Genomic DNA, 19,448 nt, shown 5'->3' with positions numbered 1-19,448 from the left:
ATAGAGTGTGGCAGACGAACACTGCCTGACTTCTGAAGGTGGGCGATAAAATGTGGGACAGCTTGTCTGTGCTCTCACTCTCTCAGGATGCTTGCCCTAGGAACCTGGACACCATTGCTGTGAAGCCCAAACTAGCTGATATGGAGAAACCACACAGAGACACCGATACCCAGAGAAACTGAGTCCATCAGCTGAAAGTCAGTAGCAATTACCAAACATGTAAGTGAGCAAGGCAACAAATGACCCAGCCCTGAGTCTCTGAGTCTTCCAACAGAGGCCTGAGACATCATGCAGCAAAGTCAAGACATAAGCACTGGACGCTGTTCTAATTTTAGACCCAAAAAAGGTATAAACAAAATAAATGACTGTTTGGGGATAAGTAATATATAGCCCTAGTAACTAGAACAAAGCCTAAATTATATGAATCTATAAATCAAACTTTGTTTTCATTTCAAAATTTGCTGTAGGGCTTCCCTGGTGGCGCAGTGGTTGAGAGCCGATGCAGGGGACACGGGTTCGTGCCCCGGTCCGGGAAGATCCCACATGCCGCGGAGCAGCTGGGCCCGTGAGCCATGGCCGCTGAGCCTGCGCGTCCGGAGCCTGTGCTCTGCAACGGGAGAGGCCACAACAGTGAGAGGCCCGCGTATGGCAAAAAAAAAAAAAAAATTGCTGTCTTGAATTTTAAGGCCACTTCAGGGAACTCTGGCCTCCAGCGTGAGTTTTTTTATTTCACCTATGCTGCCTTGTAAGATCTGGCAGCAACTTTTGATTCAAAAAAGGGAAAGTGAACCAGCACAAATTATCTTATACCAATATTTACAGTCATCTTTCATTTCTGCTTATAGAAAAAAAAAAGGAAGGATTTTTCCAGGTTTTTGGTAAAAGTAATATTTATTGACCAAAAAGTGAAGCAAAGATTTCTCTTAATCTCACTTCAATCAACCCTTACCTTGATGTCACAATTAAAATTATTTCCTCCATCACCTGGTTCTCACAAAATTTCTACCCTTCTATACATACACGTTATAGTCCTATTTTCTTTTTTTTAATATAACAGGTTTTTTGAAATATAATTCATCCATTAAAGTATTCAACTTAGTTGTGCAACCATCACCACAGTCAGTTTTTCATTATCTCAAAAAAGAAACCTCTTCCCCTTATGAGTCACTTTGCCCATTTTTTAATTGAGTTGTTTGTCTTTCATTATTGAGTTTTAAGTACTTTATATGTTGTAGATACAAGTCCCTTATGAAATATATGATTTGCAAATTTTTTTTCCCATTCTCTGAGTAGTCATTTCACTTTCTTGGTCGTATCTAATGGGGCACAAAAGGTTTTAATTTTGATAAATCCAATATATCTATTTGTTATTTTGTCACTTGTGCTTTTGGTGTCATACCTGAGAAGGCTTTGCCTAATCTAAGTTTATGAAGATTTATACCTATGTGTCCTTCTAAAAGTTTTACACTTTTAGATCTTACATTTAGGGCTATGATATATTTTTAGTTAATTTATTATGCAGTATGAGGCGGAGGTTCAAATTCATTCTTTTGCATATGGATACCCACTTGTCCCAGCGCCATTTGTTCAAAATACTATTCTTTCTTCATTAAATGGTCTTGGTATCCTTGTGAAAAATCAAGTGACCACAGATGTATGGGTTTAATTTTTAACTTTCAATTCTATCCCACTGATTATATGTCTATTCTTATGCCAGTACCACACAATCTGGATCATTGTGGCTTTGTAGTTCTCAAATTCGGAAGTGTGAGTCTTCCAACTTTGTTCTCTTTTGAGACTGTTTTGGCTACTCTGGGTTGAATTTCCATATGAATTTTAGGATCAGCCCATCCATTTCTTCAAAACAGCCAGTTTTTTTATGAGGACTGCAATGAGTTTGTGGATCAATTTAGGGAAAAGTGACATCTTAATGATAAATCTTCTGATCCTCTAATACAGGATATCTTTCCATTTATTTAGTCTTCCTTAATTTCTTTCAACAGTGTTTTGTAGTTTTCAGAGTGTAAGTTTTACACTTCTCTTGTTAAATTTATTCAGTCTGATTTTCTTTTACTCATTTAGTTTCTATATTACTATCTCAGCCTAAATATTTTAAATTGGAACCATTAAATATTAATTATTCAAAACCAAATAATTTTAAGAAAGAATGCCAACACATATCCAAGAACATTTAATAAATAACCCGTCATTAAATCACTGCAGGTAATTTTAATGTCTAAACATTTATTTCTATGAAATATTTTAATGAGAAACACTGATAAAACGAATGTTAACAGCTAGGAAAGGAAAGTTCCACCCCCATCTGATCAAACAGAAACATTACTAATCTGATTGATCAGACTTTTTGCAGGGTATTTATTAGGCAATGCTTGCTAGTGGAAAAGTAACTACAGGAAAAAGGTAGTGCACCTGGTATAACTCACTCTTTTCAGACTCCTTCTCCAGTGCAGAGTCAGATTTGTCACCACAAAAGATGAAATAGAGCAGATATCACACAAGTCCAAAGCTAACTAGTTTAGGAAAATAGGAAACTCCAAATGCTTCAGACCAGTTTGCCAGAAATCTCTACACTGAAGTTTCAGGAACTAGTCAAGAATCAAGTATCACTCTGCTTCCCTTTGCCAGTCTGATCCTTGTGAAAATACATCACTCTAAATGTATTGAGGAAAATGTAGAGAGAGCAGTGGGATGTTACAGGATTCAGAAATTCTAAGAAGTCCTGGCCAGAGCATCATTTTTTAAAAATCTAATAGCAGTCCAAATCCAAAAATAATTTCTAAAAGTTAAGATATAATTAATAACCTTAGAATTTTATTAAAATACTATTGTACCAATATTCAACCAAACTTCCCATATGTTTCCCTTCTTCTGAAGCAGTCATCTTCCCTGATTTATATAAGGAGAATCCTCATACAGTGCCTAAGAATAGCCTTCATTTTTTTAATACTTCCCCTATGTAAATGTCACAGTAATTTCCTGATCAGAAAATATGGTAGTTTGGCAAATACAAAATAGAAAAGCCCCCAGTGAAGAAACTGAAATGACTGGAATATCACTTTGGGAATTCTGAACTAGAAATGATTACTCTTCATTATCATTCATTTCAAGAATATTTCATTAAAAGAAATACAATAAAATGTCATTTTTATACTAATGTCAGACAATGTTTCAAGCCCACCCAGAAATTACAGAGGTTTTCCCTGGTGGTGCAGGGGTTAAGAATCCGCCCGCCAATGCAGGGGACACAGGTTCGAGCCCTGGTCTGGGAAGATCCCACATGCGGCGGAGCAACAAAGCCCGCATGCCACAACTACTGAAGCACGCGCACCTAGAGACCGTGCTCCACAACAAGAGAAGCCACTGCAATCAGAAGCCCATGCACCACAACAAAGAATAGCCCCTGCCTGCAGCAACTACAGAAAGCCTGCGTGCAACGAGGACCCAACGCAACCAGAAATTAATTAATTAATTAAATTTAAAAAAAGAAAAGAAACGATACAGAGAGCCCTAACTAAATATCCAGGCAGAACTCTGGCCCCAGTTAGAAAGCCCAGTGAAATTCGTGAACAGACAGGGAACCAATGGGACACTGGGTACCCAAGAGGTACAGGAGAAAGATAGGGAAAGGGTAAGAAAGGATTAAGCCTTCTTTGCACTTTATGGCTCTCCTTATTCATGAGAATGGGATATGAATGTTCTATAGTATAACCAAATCCCAAGGAAAGCAAAGAGTCAAATGCAAGGGTTTTATTGTACCTGTTTGTATCAGAAGCTTATATCAAAACCCCCAGGGGAGGAAGCTGGAATCTTCATTCTTAACAAATGCCCCTAAAGACTCTTATAATCAAGCTAGTTTGGGGAAACACAGGACTACCCAACTCAACTTAAAGGTCTAGCTCATGCACGTCTCACATTTTACCTCACACTCCACTCCAATCAGTCTGGACTACCTACAGTTACCCAAACATACCGGGTCCCGTCACCTCTGGGCCTTGGTAAGTGATAGTGCCCCAGCCCTTCCTTCACCACATTATTGGGCTGACTCAGCCAAGACATCACTTCCTCCCAGATTCCTTCCTGGACCCCCCTTGCTTCCCCCATCATGGCTCCTACTGCTATCATCCCTTGTTGCCACTTCCAGGAAAACAAAATCCATGAAGGCAGAGACCATTTTACTGTTGTATTATTCATTACTGTATGTCCCAAAGTAGGACACAATAAAACTAGCACCTAAATATTTATTGAATGAATAAATAACTGAAAACTGGGAAGTTCTGGGTTGTCTGATATAAAAAAGGCTTTTTCCCAAAAATTTACAAAGGAATGTCAAAAGGATATACAGCTGCAGACACTAGCAAGGAAAGGCTCATGGCGGGAGATGACAAAAGTAGTGGGGAAGCCAGTTCCTTTTCCTGTGTAAACATGTTGATGCTTTTAACTTTCCTCAGGTAGGGCAGAGCACTCCAAACTGTGTTCCAGGAAGCCACAGGATTTGATGGACGTGCTCAGCAGACGAATGACAGGGATAAGGAAGTAAATGTACTTTGCTGAAAATCGAATCTAACTGGGGAGATGAGGAGGAAGGAAGGAGAAAGGGGAGAAGAGATTATAAATCTAATAAATGTAAGTACAGTAACATGTCTGAATTGTCTAAAAACTTTCACAAGCAGTTCTAATTAGGAAAAAAAATTTTTTCAAAAAAAACATTAGTCTGAATAAGCAACAAATATGAACACGAATGACTTCCTCATTTTTTTCTTGGCAGTACACTTAAAAACCCTAGGGACCAAAGATGAAGCCAGAGGTCCCAGCAGAGAGGAAGGTACAGATAACACCAAGATCACTGAAGGGTGACTCTCTCAGTGGGTGAACTAGGAAAAAAAGTTTTAAAATCCCACAAAAGGAAATGGCTGTGACACATACCTGGCTCCACCAAGATCTGGATTTAAATTTTTGTAAATAATGGCAAACAAACAAACTGATAACCAAATAGGTTGGATAAAACAAAAATGGATTATACAAGATAAAAATAAAGTCTAATTTGTGGAGTTCAAAAGATAATACAAAAAAGAGCATATATTTCATAAAGGAGGTACTCTAATACATCCTAAAAATATTCTTGTATTACTTTGAACAACGTTATAAATATTGATATGATTTGGGCTTCATTTTTTTTTTTACATCTTTATTGGAGTATAATTGCTTTACAATGGTGTGTTAGTTTCTGCTTTATAAAAAAGTGAATCATTTATACATATACATATGTTCCCATATCTCTTCCCTCTTGCGTCTCCCTCCCTCCCACCCTCCCTATCCCACCCCTCTAGGTGGTCACAAAGCACCGAGCTGATCTCCCTGTGCTATGTGGCTGCTTCCCACTAGCTATCTATTTTACGTTTGGTAGTGTATATATGTCCATATCACTCCCTCACTTTGTCACAGCTTACCCTTCCACCTCCCCATATCCTCAAGTCCATTCTCTAGTAGGTCTGTGTCTTTATTCCTGTCTTACTCCTAGGTTCTTCATGACGTTTTTCTTTTCTTAAATTCCATATATATGTGTTAGCATATGGTATTTGTCTTTCTCTTTCTGACTTACTTCAATCTGTATGACAGACTCTAGGTCCATCCACCTCATTACAAATAGCTCAATTTCATTTGTTTTTATGGCTGAGTAATATTCCATTGTATATATGTGCCACATCTTCTTTATCCATTCATCTGATGATGGACACTTAGGTTGTTTCCATCTCCTAGTTATTGTAAATAGAGCTGCAATGAACATTTTGGTACATGACTCTTTTTTTTTTTTTTTTGCAGTACACGGGCCTCTCACTGTTGTGGCCTCTCCCACTGCGGAGCACAGGCTCCGGACGCACAGGCTCAGCGGTCATGGCTCACAGGCCCAGCCGCTCCGTGGCATGTGTGATCTTCCCGGACCGGGGCACGAACCCGTGTCCCCTGCATCGGCAGGCAGACTCTCAACCACTGCGCCACCAGGGAAGCCCCATGACTCTTTTTGAATTATGGTTTTATCAGGGTATATGCCCAGTAGTGGGATTGCTGGGTCATATGGTAGTTCTATTTGTAGTTTTTTAAGGAACCTCCATACTGTTCTCCATAGTGGCTGTACCAATTCACATTCCCACAGCAGTGCAAGAGGGTTCCCTTTCCTCCACACCCTCTCCAGCATTTATTGTTTCTAGATTTTTTGATGATGGCCATTCTGACTGGTGTGAGATGATATCTCATTGTAGTTTTGATTTGCATTTCTCTAATGATTAACGATGTTGAGCATTCTTTCATGTGTTTGTTGGCAGTCTGTATATCTTCTTTGGACAAATGTCTATGTAGGTCTTCTGGCCATTTTTGGACTGGGTTGTTTGGTTTTTTGTTATTGAGCTGCATGTAAATTGTAAATTTTGGAGATTAATCCTTTGTCAGTTGCTTCATTTGCAAATATTTTCTCCCATTCTGAGGGTTGTCTTTTGGTCTTGTTTATGGTTTCCTTTGCTGTGCAAAAGCTTTGAAGTTTCATTTGGTCCCATTTGTTTATTTTTGTTTTTATTTCCATTTCTCTAGGATGTGGGTCAAAAAGTATCTTGCTGTGATTTATGTCATAGAGTGTTCTGCCTATGTTTTCCTCTAAGAGTTTGATAGCTTCTGGCCTTACATTTAGGTCTTTAATCCATCTGGGCTTCATTTTAATTGATGTTAAAATTTCTGGAGTAACCACAAAAAGAACAGAAAAAGAACATACAACTCACAAGTAAGTAGAGGGAAAAAGTAGAATGGAGGGAAGCTCAATTCATCTAATAGAAGTCAAGAAAGGAGGGAAGAAAAAACAGAGAAAGGACAAAACTGAAGTACAAAATAAAATGGAAGAAAAATGAAACATATCAGTATTCATAAAAAAGGTTAAACAGGGCTTCCCTGGTGGCGCAGTGGTTGAGAGTCCACCTGCCGATGCAGGGGACACGGGTTCGTGCCCCGGTCCAGGAAGATCCCACATGCCGTGGAGCGGCTGGGCCCGTGAGCCATGGCCGCTGAGCCTGCGTGTCCAAGAGCCTGTGCTCCGCAATGGGAGAGGCCACAACAGTGAGAGGCCCGCGTACCGAAAAAAAAAAAAAGGTTAAACAAAATAAAGTCTTCAGTGAAAAAGCCAAAATTGTCACAATGGTCGTTTTGGTTATTTTTTAAAATAATCTAACTTATGCTGTTTACAAGAGATACATATATAACATAAGGATACAGGGAAAAAAATTAAAGAATAAATGGATATATACTGAAAAATCTGCAAACAACAAATGCTGGAGAGGGTGTGGAGAACAGGGAACCCTCTTGCACTGTTGGTGGGAATGTAAATTGATACAGCCACTGTGGAGAACAGTATGGCGGTTCCTTAAAAAACTACAACTAGAACTACCATACAACCCAGCAATCCCACTACTGGGCATATAACCTGAGAAAACCATAATTCAAAAAGAGTCATGTACTACAATGTTCATTGCAGCTCTATTTACAATAGCCAGGACATGGAAGCAACCTAAGTGTCCATCGACAGATGAATGGATAAAGAAGATGTGGCACATATATACAATGGAATATTACTCAGCCATAAAAAGAAACGAAATTGAGTTATTTGTAGCGAGGTGGATGGACCTAGAGTCTGTCATACAGAGTGAAGTAAGTCAGAAAAAGAAAAACAAATACCGTATGCTAACACATATATATGGAATCTAAAAAAAAAAAAAATTGTTCTGAAGAACCTCGGGGCAGTACAGGGATAAAGATGCAGACATAGAGAATGGACTTGAGGACAGGGGTAGGGGGAAGGGTAAGCTGGGACGAAGTGAGAGAGTGGCATGGACATATGTATACTACCAAATGTAAATTCGATAGCTAGTGGGAAGCAGCCGCATAGCACAGGGAGATCAGCTCAGTGCTTTGTGATCACCTAGAGGGATGGGATAGGCAGGGTGGGAGGGAGACGCAAGGAGGAGGAGATATGGCGATATATGTACACGTATAGGTGATTCACTTTGTTATACAGCAGAAACTAACACACCATTGTAAAGCAATTATACTCCAATAAAGATGTTAACAGAATAAAAAATAAATTAAAAATAAAAAAGATATTTAGTGTACTAGGCATGCTAATCAAAAGAAAGCTGGTGGGCTTCCCTGGTGGTGCAATGGTTGAGAGTCCGCCTGCCGATGCAGGGGACACAGGTTCGTGCCCTGGTCTGGGAAGAACCCACATGCCGCAGAGCGGTTGGCCCCGTGAGCCATGGCCGCTGAGCCTGCGCGTCCGGAGCCTGTGCTCTGCAACGGAAGAGGCCACAACAGTGAGAGCCCGCGTACTGCAAAAAAAAAAAAAAAAAAGCTGGTATAGATATATTAATATACAACAAAACAAACTTTGAAGCAAAAAAGCATGACTAGAAAAAAAAAGTGTACCTATATAATAATAAAAGATTCAATTTCCCAGGTAGACAGAACATTTTAATATATATGCATCTAAGAACAAAAGCTTCAAAACACTGACCGAACTACAGGGGGGAAATTTTAAATCCATGATCAAAGCAGAGATTTTTAACATCTTCCAGTAATTAAGATCAAGCAGTCAAATCAGAAAAGACAAAAAGATTTTAGTAAAACATAATGAGCTTGATCTAGATAATACAGAAATCATACACATGATTTTCAAGCACTCATGGAATATTTAGAAAAACATACAAATATCAACAAATACAAAGATTCTAGAAAATCCCTCACTCCCTGACCCATAATCCCATTAAGCTAAATATCTTTATTATTAAAACAGACATTCATTTACGAATTTAAAAGGATACTTCTCATTAATCTACAACAGAAATTAGAAAACACAGAGATCTGATAATGAAAATAGTATATATCAGAACACATGTAATACAAAAATAGAAAATCACGTAAAAGTATATTCTTCAGTGCTTACATAAGAAAGAAAAAAGTCTGAAAATAAATGGCCTACATTAGAAAAAGAAAAATACAACTGCCTAAAGTAGAAAGAAGAAAATAATAAACCACGTAATAGCATGAAATAATGACACAGAAAACAAAGATACACAGAGAGGACCAATAAAGCCAAAGTTCCTTGAGAAGACCAATAAAAGTGACAAAATTCTGGAAAAGGAAAAATTCTGGAATCGCTGAGCATGGAGGCCTGGCATCAAGTATTTTGCAGACTCATCTAGAAAGTTTTTACTTTGGCACCAGAGTCGAGAGATTATCACCCTTCCTTTTTCTTAGTAATGTTACATCATGTAAAAATCGTAAACGATCAAATTATTTGTACGTAATTTAGTCTACTCCTCCTTTAATAAATACTTACTGAATTGCTGGGGCTACCATGATAAATACATGTGATTCTTACTTTCATGGTGCTTAGAGTCCAGAAGATAAAATATTAAGCAAAGAAAGAACAAACTGATTTCATCACTGTTCAAAATAGGAAATTAAAAGATACTGTCTAAAAATAGAAAGGCTTAAGAATACTACTGAAAGGCACAACAGTAAAGGTAACACAAGATAAAAAACACAAGCTATCTAAACTATTAAACTCCTATGACCGCTTTCATGCTACAACAGCAGAGTTGAGTAGCTATGACAGAGAACTCATCATATGGCCTGCAAATCCTAAAATATTTACTTTCTGGCTCTTTAAGAAAAAGACTGCTGGCCCCAGAACTATGTATGTTAAGGAGAAATATATTATATGTCACTGTATCATCTCAAGAGAAGCAGAAAACAACTGATAAAATTCTATACTCATTCGTGATTTAAAGAAAATAACAGTAATAACTCTTGGTAAATTAGGACAGAAAAGTAGATCTTTCGCCTGGTGAAGGGTACAAAACCTACAACAAATATCATTTTAATAGTGAAATATTACATCCATTCCCATTCAAGTCAAAAACAAGACAAGAATGCCTGCTATCTTCCCAACTCTTAAATATAATATCTGAGGTCCTAACCAGTACAGTAGGTCATGAAAAAGAGGTATAAGGATTGCAAAAATAAGAGTCAAAATGGCCTTTCTTTAAAAATAATGCAGTTCCATAGAATGTACACCACCAAGAATGAACCCTAATGTAAACCATAGACTTTGAGTGATTATGATGTGTCAGTGTAGGTCCATCAGTTGTAATGGACGTGCCACTCTGGTGTGGGTGCTAATAGTGGGGGAGACAATGCATGTGCCAGGGCAGGGGGTATATATGAGATAGCTCTGTTCCTTCCTCTTTCATTTGGCTATGAACCTAAAACTGCTCTAAACAAATAAAGTCTTTTTAAAAAATGATGTACATGTAGTTACCTACCTAAGCAGAAGTCTAAACTAACCATTAAGACTAATGAAAGAGTGGAGAAAGATCATTGGATTCAAAACTGACATACTAAAATCAACCCAATACCTAGATGACAGGGCCAAGTCATAAGGCTGGCAAATGGTGATTTCTGCATCCTCAGAAAGTAATTATAACGCAGATTTGGGGTGATGCTGGAAATGAGAGTGGGGCTTCCCACAGCAGATACCATTGCCACCAATGCAATACCTCCTGTGAAGAAATAGCGGAGGCTCAAGAAGCCATACCCACCAAACATCTCCCAGACTGTTCATATCCTTGAGTTTGCTACAGAGAATGGTAATTTATATGAAGTTATTGTGTCAGTGATAACATTCACTAAGTAGTAAACCCAATTCTTTGCAGAATACCCAATTTCTACTTCAAATATCTACCCCAGTCATGCTCTCTCACATGCCCATGTGAGTGCACCCCAGGTAATTCTTAGTATGAGGAATTATTATTTATTTGGTTTCCATATTTGTCGGTTTCCCTTTTAAAATGTAAGTGGTATGAGTGAAGTCAGGGACTGTGTTTTGTTCTCCCCTATAATCCTAGCACCTAGAATGGTGCCCGGAATGTAACAGATTCTCAGTAAATGTGTTAAAAATTAAATGAAAAGATGGTCCTTTTGCTGAGTCTGGAAGGGTAGGCAGGAACAACAAGCCAGATGAAGGTGAAGGCAACCCCATTAGCAACAGCACAGGGATATGGAAAACACGATCTATCTTGGGGAAAGCCAGTTCAGAACTGCTGGGAAATGACACACAAGGCATGTGATGGAAACTGGGAACCAAGAAAAAGAGTCCAGAAGGGCCTCATGTGGCACACTGTGGAGCTTGGGCTTTCTCAGGACCGTGATGACGAGCCTGAAGGGTTTTAAGAAGGAAGTAACCTAGAATAAATCTGGGTTCAATCTGGCAGCATCAGAGATCACCGATTTGAGAGTGCCAAGACTGAAGGAAAGGATCAGAAACCAACTGTTTTAGTTTAGAAAAGTAACAAGGATAAAAATATTAATAATAAACACAGCTTAATGCCACTGAACTGCATATTTATAAATGGTTAAAATAAATATGATTTATGTATATTTTACAATTAAAAAAAAGAGGAATTAAAAAAAAACACAGCTAGCCACATTAAATAACTACTTATCTGGGAAAGGAATGTGCTAAGTGCTTTAGTCACACTATCTCATTTAATCTTCATGATAGTTCTATGAAGTAGGTACAATTCCCATTTTATGGATGAAGAAACTGTAGCACAGAGAGAGAAGGTAACTTGCCCAAGGTTATACAGCCAGGAAGTGAGGGAGCCTAGATCCAAACCCAGGCAGTCTGACTGCAGAGCCTGGATTCAACACCATCATGGTATGAGGAACAGACAGATTCAAGACTCACTTTTGAGGGAACACTCAGCTGCACTTTGCCATTTCCTTGGAGGTGAAAGGTGAGGTGGAGAGAAGTGACTCCAAGCTGTCTGGCTTAGATGACTAGCAGTTAGCGACTCAGAGCTACAAAAGTCCTTAAACGTCACCCAGACCGACTGCCTAACCAATGCCAAAAATTTCTTTTCCTCCTTTAACGAACAGTTATCTAGGCTATGCCTGGCAGGACAACGTAGGTCTGAGTTGAGTCAAACTCTGCCTCCCATTACTAAGACTCTAAAGACTTAAAATAGCTTGATAGTTGGAAGGGTCTTCTGAGACTTGATCTGCTGATTTTCACTCTGTGGTAGGTAGAATTCTAGAATTCTGCAACTGCCTCAGGGGCCATCTCAAGCTGACTCCTACTTCCCCCCCCACCCCCCCCCACCCCCCCCCACCCCCCCGCTTCAGCCAAGCAGAACGAATTTTATGACACTCATGTTGAAGGTCCTTGTAAGGAGCACAGTGCTTTTAAAAGGTTTCACAATCATTGGTACAAACTAATAACCTGATTTCCTGGCTAAGGAATTTGAGGTCCACCAAGTGTGAACGCACTGGTCAAGGTCACACAGACAAGCAATCGCAAAACAAAACAATCCTTCAAATACTGGGAACTGCCTACTCTTCCTGGCCATCTTTTTCTTTGAGTTTCATATAAGAAACATAAGAATATAGGAATATATGAGAATAAATAAGAATACATCAATATAAGAATTTTTTAACAGAAGATTTCAAAGGGTATATAGTAAAGTAATATACCAAAGTACACATTCCTGCTTTTACTTTTTCCTACAGTTCTAAGTGTTTCCTAACACTTAGTCCTCGCTACCTTAGAATCTTTATCTAGTGTAAGGTAATTTACACAATATAATGTATTAATTATCTATCACCACCTGCAATCTCATGGTAACAATGGAGTTACAGCAAGAAGTCTAAATTGACTGGCATGCCTTAAACTCACAGATATTTTAGGTAACATTTCTGCCTTTTTATTTATGACCTTGAAGAAAGCAATTCAAGTCAATTCAATTAAAATATATGCTCTGGCTTGGTGTCCTCCAACTGCACGATTCTTTAACTCCCATTCTTCCCTTTCTAAAGCTTGTAACATAAAACTTATGATTAATGCTATGACTTGATCGGGGGAAAAAAAAAAACATTCCCACACATACAAACAGGATTCCAGAAGCACTCAGGACTCACGCATTTCTATGAACAGCTGCCTCTTCTCTGCCATGGTCTTCCGCTTGTTCCCACTTTCCTCAATCATCCTAGAGACAAAGAAGGATACAATAAACCAATGTGTAATTTGACAATTCCACCAAGTGCTTATCAGTCTGTTGTGAAGAGGTACAAGAAACCAAGCTGTGTATGCATACATTAAAAGGATATCAGTAAAAATAAAGTAGAAGCCTGATACAGAAAAAAACAAACTGTTGTCCCTTTATTTGATAGCTTCTAAAATATTATAAAGTCAATACTTAAATGAGCTCATACACTTGCTTCCTGTGCTGAAAATATGGGGCCACGTCTTATTTCTAACTTTGTTTTCTCTGCAGAGTCCTGGATTAGTTGAGACATCTTCCCCATATTCCTACTGCTTTACATAGATAAACATGTTACTAAAGATGATTTAGGTAATAATTATAATGAAAGTCTATAATAAAGAACATCAGGATAATTAGCTTATACATAAAAAGTATAAATAGAATCTTTTATTTTTATATTAAAAAGTATTAAACAAAAAAGGTATTCATCCACAAACTCAAAGAACTCCTAAATGTAAGTTTTTAATCACATGACTTTGGCTATGCCAGTCACTTTGTTTAAGAAAAAACTCTTTCCATGCATTATCTCATTTAATCCTCCCAACAAGTCTGGGTGCTGGCATTATTATTATCCCCATTTTACAGATTAGGAAACAGATGCCTAGAAAAGAACACTAACTTGCTCAAGGACACACAACTCAGAAGCGGTAGAGTAGAATCCCAACCCTTTCATTAAACTTCTTTCATAATTTTTGCCTCTAGATGCATATTTTCAAATCTTTATGCTTAAAAAGCTAGAACACAATAGCCCATTGCATGGACCCTACTGATGCAAAATCTGTGACATCTCAGCCAAACTTCGCCTTACTCTATGAAGAAAAAAATATCTAAACAAATAGCATAAGCTAAATATCCCTAAGAAGATTAAACTGCTGTAAATCATGGAGTGATTTATATAACATTGTCGAATACGTCAGAATCACGAATTAAATGGTGACTACACAAATTACATATCTATTAAAGCAAAGTGCCTGCTGAAAGTTTAGTTATAAATATATCCTAAAGAAAATTTATAATGTAAATATATTCCTTACCATTCTGCAATTAATATTTTGATCATTAAAACTATCCCTTTCCGGGCTTCCCTGGTGGCGCAGTGGTTGAGAGTCCACCTGCCGATGCAGGGGACATGGGTTCGTGCCCCGGTCTGGGAAGTTCCCACATGCTGCGTAGCGGCTGGGCCCGTGAGCCATGGCCGCTGAGCCTGCGCGTCCGGAGCCTGTGCTCCGCAACGGGAGAGGCCACAACAGTGAGAGGCCCGTGTACGGCCAAAAAAAACTATCCCTTTCCTAGATCACTGAAATGTTACCAAATAGGCTTCAATGTACATGATGGTTACCTAACAATTTGCCCCCAAGAGAAAACAGTTTTAAACGGAAAGAAAGTAAGCCAAAGAAAAAGCAACCAGAAACAGCAAACATCTAATGAAATGTCGGTCCTAGAGAAAAAAACAAGAGTTGGTACCAGGAGCCTATAATTATAATGAAACGAAGATATTCAAAAGCCTCCTCCCTGTCCCCAAACTTGGTCTCCCACTGGGTAATACAAATTTTAAATGCTAAACACAGATTAAAACAGAGAATCATAATGTCCTTTATAATATATATCATTTATTATATACTTCTACTTTTGCTATTTCTTTAAATCACTTTTTCTCAAAGTAGAATTATGAATTCCTGGAGATCCCTAAGTTTTTCATTACAGTTTTCTAAATTTTGTCTTTATTTCCAGATTAATCTTCAAAAAAATTAACATAAACATATTTTAGATCATCTGGATGACCACGAAACTACAAGTACTGCCGATGCCACTTCAGAGCCCACATCTGCATGTGTGATTACTGTGGCACTGGAAGCAAGAGAGCACGCTAGAGAAACTATAGTACCTGGACCAGATCTGACCTGCCACCTGTTTTTGCAAATGAAGTTTTACTGGAACACAGCCAAACCTATTCATTTATGTATTGTCTAAGGATGCTCTCATGCTACAACGGCAGAGTCGAGTGTTTTCAACAGAGAGCATCTGGCATGCAACGTCTAAAATAATTACCATCTGGTCCTTTAAGTAAAAGCATGCCAACCCAACCTAAAGCAATAGTAATTAATACTGCATTACTACACGTCTGGCTTTCCCATGGTGCCTGATAAGAAATCCTTTATTAGCTACTTTCTTCTCTGTCTTACTTCTCCACTCTTCTACCAGTATTTCCTAGGATCTTAAAAAAAAAAAATTTTTTTTTAATTTGCATTTGAGCCCTTATAGAGCATTTGCTTCTAGGGTAGCCCAAAATAAGACAGATTTGATCCTGTAAAACAGTCCTTCAAGATGAATTCTGTAAGTGGATCACTCGCCAACAGATGACAAGGATCCCAGTGCTGGTAGTAAGTAGCTTGGTGAGAACCCCTGGTGTGCTGCTGCATGGATAGTACTAAGACTCATGAAGTGGTGGAGCTAGTACGGGACACAGGTAGAAGAAGATAATTGGCTTATACAATAGCTTTAGCATTTGAGAGAGACAGGAGGACTGGGAATTTTAAAGACAATTAAATGGTTGAGCTTTTGTTAAGTAGGACGGATGCACAGAAGAAAGAAAATGTCAAGGCTTAAATCAGCCAAGTACCAACTCAGAGCATGCTATGAGAGCCAGAGACCTCCATGGCAGCACTTTTTAAGGAACCCTCAGCTCCCACAACTTGAGAGCAGATTGTGCTAAAAATCAGGCTCAAATTCTGTGTATGAAAGTAGGCAGCTTAACAAAGAAGACTGAATTCATAGTCCAGCCAAGATTCCCCTGAACCCTATAGGCCTGAAGAAGTGGCTCTCTGCTCTTGCTACAAGGGCAGTCTCCTCTGCCTAAAGACTATGCAAAGTTCTCATCTGAGATGCATGCCTAGAAAGATGCTGACCCTCCTCAGGATCTGTTTCTTCCTCCCTCACTGCTTCTATGCTAATAACTAGGGTCAAGTCTTACATCATCAGAAAGGGAAGGTACTGTCCCTGCTTTGGATGGAAAAGGGCTGATTCATCAAAACAGCTGCTGGACCTGACGATATGCACTAACAGGAACTGGAAGAACATACCTGGGAATGGACCTTGAGAGTGCTGAACTTGAGCCAAGTGTAAAGTAAGACAAAGTTTGTTGCCATGGCGGTACTCAACCCATGACCCAGGATTTAATATTCTGAAAAGGACACCTGGCGCCAGTCCTAATATGCCACTAGACTGGCTCATTTAAGCTGGGCATGCGGGTTTTGGTGGCCTAGAGAAAATGAACTGGAGATGCTGGAACTGCAGAGCAAGTATTAAGGAAACAGTTAATAGGGTGTTCCCCTTCCCCGTATCTCCTGGCCTTTACTGAATCCTTCTATACTGACTGACAGCATCTGAATTTTGTTTGTTTGTTTGTCTGTTTAAACAGAGAAACGAGGCTTTCTCTGACCTCTGAAGTCCATTTTGTTCCTTGCATGTCAGGCCTGAAATGCTATAAATTTACCACTCCCTAGAAAAGTCTTAACCAATGATTGACTTAGTTGGTATATACTCTACCTACCTTGCCTCCTAAAAGGGTATAAATCTGAGGACATGTTTTACACAGGCTCCTAGAGTTCCCCAGTGGGAATAAGCTTCTGTCACCCACAGTGGTAACTTGCTTGATAACAAAACCCTTATCTGCTAACTTCCCTTCCCCATCTCACCTCCCGGTCCCCTGCTGATGTTTGCAGGGATAACCTCCAAAACAAAATACTTGCACGCAAATCCTTGTCTAAGAGTCAGCTTCTGACAGAACTCAAACTAAAATATTAAGTCTTTTCATTTCAACCAAGCTTATAGTTCAGATTTCATAAAATCCAAATGTATGGGGTACACATAAATTAAGATTACTATAAATGATTTCCCCAGGCCTTAGCATGACTCCATTCCAGTGCTCCATGGATCCTCATACCTCCATCTTTGTAATTATGATTTTAACAGTCCACACTCAACAAAGATCTGACCCTACTACACCTGATTACGTCCTTGTCTTCCTGATATAACTTTAAAGATCAACAGTTACATGAATGTAAACACATGTCTCTTCTTCCTTCCACTTGGACTCCTGGCACTTTGCCTTTTCTGAGCCTCATAATCTAGAAGTAACCAACACCTCCTTATCATTCACTTCACATACTAACTCTGATTTCAAACACTGCCATTTCCTTCCTCATAATCACTCTCACATCCACCCTTTTTTCCCATTTCAACTGCCAAAAATCTTTGTCCACATGAATGTACAAATAAAATTCTCTGACACCCTGATCTCAGGACTCTGCAACCCCTTCTTCCTGTGGTTCATCCTGTGAAATCTACTAGGTACATTTATTCAAACGTGTTTGATCTTCACAGGATCCTGATCACCCTACTTAGGGGCTTCATTCCACCCAATTAAAAATAATCAGAACACAAAGTGAAATAAGCCAGACAGAGAAAAGACAAATACTATGTAATCTCACTCATATGTGGAATCTAATAATACCAAAAAAAGTCAAACTCATCATAGAAGCAGAGTAGATTGGTAGCTGCCAGGGGCTGGGGGGGTGGGAGAAACGGGGAAATACAAAGCATACAAACTTTCAGTTACAAGATGAATAAATCCTGGGGATCAAATGCACAGCATGGTGACTGTAGTTGATAATACTCTACTGTATATCTGAAATTTGCTAAGAGAGTAGATCTTAAACCACCACCGCCACACACAAAAAAGAATGAGCTAATTAACTTAATTGCAGTAATCACTGCACAATGTATATACATTTATCAAATTATGTTGTACACTTTAAACATATACAATTTTATTTGTCATTATAGCTCAAAAAAGGTGGGGGAAAACTTTAACAATATATTTGAACACCTTTCCATGTCACTGAATACTCTTCAAAACCACAATTCTGAATGACAGAATGGAATTTTATCACGATCATTCATCCAAGCCTTGACTGTTGACAATTATTTCCAACTATCTACTTCTGCGAACAATGCAACAGTTAACATCTTTAAAGTAAAATTAAAAAAACGAAGAACCAGAGTACAGCTTTAGTCTACAAAATGAAAGAAGACGAGAGTCCTAGCTATGAGAATGTAAGCAAAGTTTCTTCCATCTGAAAGGAGCTGAAACTGTTAGCTTCCTAGAAAAGATTATTTAATGACCCAAGCCCAAGGCCAAACTGAAAAAATGCACGATTCATGAAAGGAAAAACTGATAAGCTGCATCTTATCAAAATTAACTGCTCTGCAAAAGATACTATGAACAGAATGAAAAGACAAGCCCCAGAGTGAAAGAAATATTTTCAAAACACATATCTGATGAAGAACTTGTATTCAAATTATGAAAAGAACTCTTAAAACTCAACAATAAGAAAACAGCCCAATTTTTAAATGATCAGGGCTTCCCTGGTGGTGCAGTGGTTAAGAATCCGCCTGCCAATGCAGGGGACACAGATTTGAGCCCTGGTGTGGGAAGATCCCACATGCCACGGAGCAACTAAGCCAGTGCTCTAGAGCCCTCAAGCCACAACTACTCAGCCCGGGTGCCACAACTACTGAAGCCCGCGCACCTAGAGCCCATGCTCCGCAACAAGAGAAGCCACCACAGTGAGAAACCCGTGCACCGCAACGAAGAGCAGCCCCTGCTAGCCGCAACTAGAGAAAGCCCGTGCGCAGCAACGAAGACCCAACCCAGCCAAAAAATAAATAAATAAATTTAATGATCAAAAGATCTGAACAGATACCTTACCAAAGAAATTATACGGATGGTAAGCATATGAAAAGAGGTTCAACTGCATTTGTCATTAGGAAATTACAAAGTAAAACAACGAGATACCACTATACACCTATTAGAACGGCTAAAATCCAAAAAACTGTCAATAGCAAATGATGACAAGAATGTAGAGCAACAGGAACTCTCATCCATTGCTAGTGGGAATGCACAGACAGCCTGGTTGGAAAACGGTTTTGCAGTCTCTTACAAAACTAATCATAGTCTTACCATACTATTCAGTAATTGCACTAGGTATTTAACCAACTAAGTGGAAAATGGATATTCACACAAAACTTGCACCCAAATGTTTATACCAGCTTTATTCACAACTGCCAAATACTGAAAGCAACCAAGATGCCCTTCAATAGGTGAATAGATAAAGAAACTACTACTTTCATAAATGGAATATTATTCAGCAGTAATAAATAAGCTATCAAGCCATGAAAAAACCTGAAGCTTAAATGCGTATTGCTAAGTGAAAAAAGCCAGTCTGA

General features: G+C 38.8%; 1 protein-coding gene across 9 annotated transcripts in view; it reads right to left on the bottom strand.

Annotated features, from left to right (window-relative positions):
- DTNB (dystrobrevin beta) overlaps positions 1-19,448 on the bottom strand; it is a 242,703-nt gene that overhangs the window by 206,860 nt on the left and 16,395 nt on the right. For all 9 annotated transcript variants that reach the window (XM_079941143.1, XM_079941139.1, XM_079941138.1 and 6 more), the window contains exon 2: positions 13,036-13,103. In XM_079941143.1, the coding sequence (XP_079797269.1) occupies positions 13,036-13,102 (67 nt within the window). In that variant the 5' untranslated portion in view covers position 13,103. The remainder of the gene's footprint in view (positions 1-13,035; positions 13,104-19,448) is intronic.

This window comes from Stenella coeruleoalba (genome assembly GCF_951394435.1).
Source record: "Stenella coeruleoalba genome assembly, chromosome: 13".
Lineage (NCBI taxonomy): Eukaryota > Metazoa > Chordata > Mammalia > Artiodactyla > Delphinidae > Stenella > Stenella coeruleoalba.
This window is presented reverse-complemented; position numbering and strand designations above follow the sequence as displayed.